The 3546-nt window shown below is 44.2% G+C and overlaps 1 protein-coding gene across 1 annotated transcript; it reads left to right on the top strand.

The window, feature by feature from the left end:
* Positions 1-939: 939 nt before the first annotated feature.
* On the top strand, positions 940-1494 carry LOC137635439 (uncharacterized). Its single transcript, XM_068367910.1, has one exon. It carries the CDS (start codon positions 940-942, stop codon positions 1492-1494), a length of 555 nt encoding a protein of 184 aa, XP_068224011.1.
* The last annotated feature ends 2052 nt before the right edge of the window (positions 1495-3546 follow it).

The following is a 3546-nucleotide window of genomic DNA, read 5'->3' as shown; positions in this document are numbered from 1 at the left end:
AACAGACAATTAATGATGAATGGTGTTATATTAAGAACATATATCAGCCAGTTGGTAGTGAAGTCTTGGGACACGCAGTAACAAGGAGAAAGCCATGGATATCAAAAGGTACAGTTTGGGATACCATAAAAAGGAAGCAAAGACAGTAATTGATTGTTGAAAATTTTCGAGGAAGTAGTGAAAATTACAAGGTAGACCATGCTAAATATTCCAGTATTGACAGTGAGGTCCAAAGAAAAGCCAGGAATGACTGGAGAGAATATTTAGACAGTAAAGCGGATGATGATGCCGTGGAGGCACTCTACAGTCAACTCCAAGAAACCATCGACAAAGTTGACAAAAAGGACATACTTATCATCCAGGGAGATTGGAATGCGAAAGTAGGCTAAGACGCACTGAAGGACTGGAAGGAATTCTGCGGCCCCTCGTGCAATGACGTGCCCAATGAGAGAGGACTACGACTACTAGAGTTTGCCAGCTACAACAATGCGGTGCTTGCAAATACACTCGGTGAGCACAAGGCATCACGACGCTGGACATGGCATGCACCTAATGGAATCCACCACAACCAGATCGACTACATTCTTGTACAAAATCGGTTCAGATCGGGGATCAAAAGAGCTACGACAAGAACTTTCCCTGGTGCAGATGTTGGTAGCGACCATGATCTGGTGTTTGTGAACTTCAAACTCAGGCTGAAGACAATCAAGAAGCCCAAGAACACCAGGATGAAATTTAACCTGGACAGGTTGAGGGACCCCAACATCGCAGAGTCCTTTAAGACAACAGTTGGAGGAAGTTTGCCCCACTGTTAACGCTTGATAAAGACCACAGCGCGGAAACGCTGACAGCTCAATTCAACAAAGTCATGATAGAGTCTGCAAAGAAACGCTTGGAAACGTTCGCAGGAAAACACAGCGATGGGTCACAGATGAAATCATGGATATGTGCGACAAAAGAAGAGAACTGAAAAAGAACAAGACTACACCCACCGGAGCAACAGAGTACATAGAAATCAACCGCAAGATAAGAAAAAGCATGAACCAAGCCAAAGAAGATTGGATTGGAAAACAGTGTACAGAAATTGAGGAAAAGCTGGAGAAGAACAACAGTAGGCGAGCGTTCCAAATCGTGAAAGATTTAACAAAACCAAAGCAAGCACGAGTCAGTACCATCCAAGACAAAGCAGGGAACTGCCTCACGGAAGAAGAAGACATACTGAAGAGGTGGACAGAGTACTGTTCCGACCTTTACAACTACCAGACCAATGGAGATCCCAATGTAACATCGTGCCACAAATCATCTAACAACGACGACTTCCCAGTTCTGAGAGAAGAAGTAGAGGAAGCGATCAGATCGCTAAAACATGGAAAAGCTGCAGGAGTAGACAATATCCCTGCAGAACTTATAAAGCATGGCGGAGAGACAGTGACTGACATCCTCACTAGTATCTGCAACAAGATCTGGCAGACAGGTGACTGGCCCACACCCTGACACAGTCCCTCATCATCACGCTTCCCAAGAAAGGCAACTTACAGCAATGCCAAAACTATAGAACGATTAGCCTTATCAGCCACGCAAGCAAAGTGATGTTGAGAGTCATTCTGAACCGACTGAGACCCCAGGCCGAAGAGATCATTGCCGAAGAACAAGCTGGGTTTAGAAGAGGAAGGAGCACAACGGAACAGATTTTCAATCTTCGAGTTCTGTGTGAGAAGTACAGCCAAAACACCAGCAAGACATCTTCCACGTGTTCATTGACTACAAAAAGGCATTTGAGCGCGTATGGCATGATGCCCTCTGGGCCACAATGAACAGGTACAACATGGGACAAAAACTGATACAGACGATCCAACAGCTGTACAATAAAGCAACCCGCGCGGTCCTTGCCCAAGGCAAAATAGACGAATGGTTCCACACTTCAGTAGGTGTCCGCCAAGGCTGCCTTCTGTCACCAACCCTGTTCAACATCTTCCTTGAACAAATTATGACAGATGCACTCGAAGATCATGTAAGCTCAGTTAGCATCGGAGGACGAACAATCAGCAACCTTCGGTTTGCTGATGATACTGACGGCCTGGCAGGGAACGAAGATGAGCTGGTCAACCTCGTGAAACGTCTGGATGAAACATCAACCAGATACGGAATGGAAATCAGTGCTGAAAAAACAAAGCTAATGAGAAACAGCGACGAACCAATCAAAGAAAAAATCGTGGTCGGTGGTCAACAACTTAAAACAGTCCAACAATTCAAGTACCTTGGTGCAATCATCAGCCAAGAAGGATCCAAACCAGAAGTCCATGCAAGAATCGCGCAAACAATAGCGGCGCTAGCAAAACTGAATCCAATCTGGAAAGACAAAAACATCGCTGTCAAATCCAAATTGAGACTATTGCATGCCCTAGTCATTTCCATTCTTCTGTATGCTTGTGAATCCTGGACACTGACGGCAGAGCTACAGAGAAAGATCCAAGCTGCAGAAATGAGATGCTTCAGACGAGTGCTTGGCATCTCGTACATTGAGCATGTCACAAATGAAGAAGTAAACAGAAGAGTGAGACAACACCTAGGATGCTATGAAGATCTGCTGTCCACAGTGAAGAGGAGAAAACTAAAATGGTATGGCCACACAACAAGATCAAGTGGCCTGTCCAAGACAATTCTCCAGGGAACAGTTCAGTGGAAGAGGAGAAGAGGGCGGCAGAGAAAGAGGTGGACTGACAACATTGCTGAATGGACAGGAAAAACCTTTGCCCAGACCCAGGCACTCGCACACAACCGTGACAAGTGGAGGCTCCTATTGTGGTGTTCCACCATGCAGCGCCCCTACGATCCTGGTGGATTATGGGATCGGTAACGGTAACGGTAAAGCAGATGAGGCTGACAAAGATATGAATTAAGGAAGTGGGTATGGTGTAAGAATTGCTCATAGAATTATTAATGAAATCTCGACTGGGGCCAAGCAGAAGCCGCAAATACCCGTCAAAAAGAGAGATGGCTCTGTTAAAGCAACAGAAGACGAAAAAAGACAAAGTTGGATGGAACACCAGTGAGGTTATGAATAGGAGATATGAAGGAAATAATTTGATTGATATACCTGAAGCTGATGAAGACCTTGATGTGCCCATGAATGAATTCAGTGTGTTTGAAGTCGAAGCTATCCTAAAAAAACTAAAGAGATGGAAAGCCCCAGGATACAATGGAATAACTGCTGAGATGAAACTGGCCGAAAATGAAATGACCCCAAGACTACTTACAAGATTACTTTGTAGAATGTGGCACGAAGAAGCTAAACCTGATGAATGGGAGTTAGGGGTGTTGGTGAAAATAACAAAAAAGGAGACTCGACTGATTACAATAATTACAGAGGTATAACACTTACGCCAGTTGTTATGCAAATATATAGTATGCTTAAAGAGACTGGAGAAAAAGATTGATGAAAAGCTGAGAGATGAATAAGCAGGATTTAGAAAAGGTAGAAATTGCTCTGACCAAATTTTCATTTTGAGCCATGTTTTACAGCAATGCGTAGAATATAGAAATCCC

This window comes from Palaemon carinicauda, chromosome 3, assembly GCF_036898095.1.
Source record: "Palaemon carinicauda isolate YSFRI2023 chromosome 3, ASM3689809v2, whole genome shotgun sequence".
NCBI lineage: Eukaryota > Metazoa > Arthropoda > Malacostraca > Decapoda > Palaemonidae > Palaemon > Palaemon carinicauda.
This window is presented reverse-complemented; position numbering and strand designations above follow the sequence as displayed.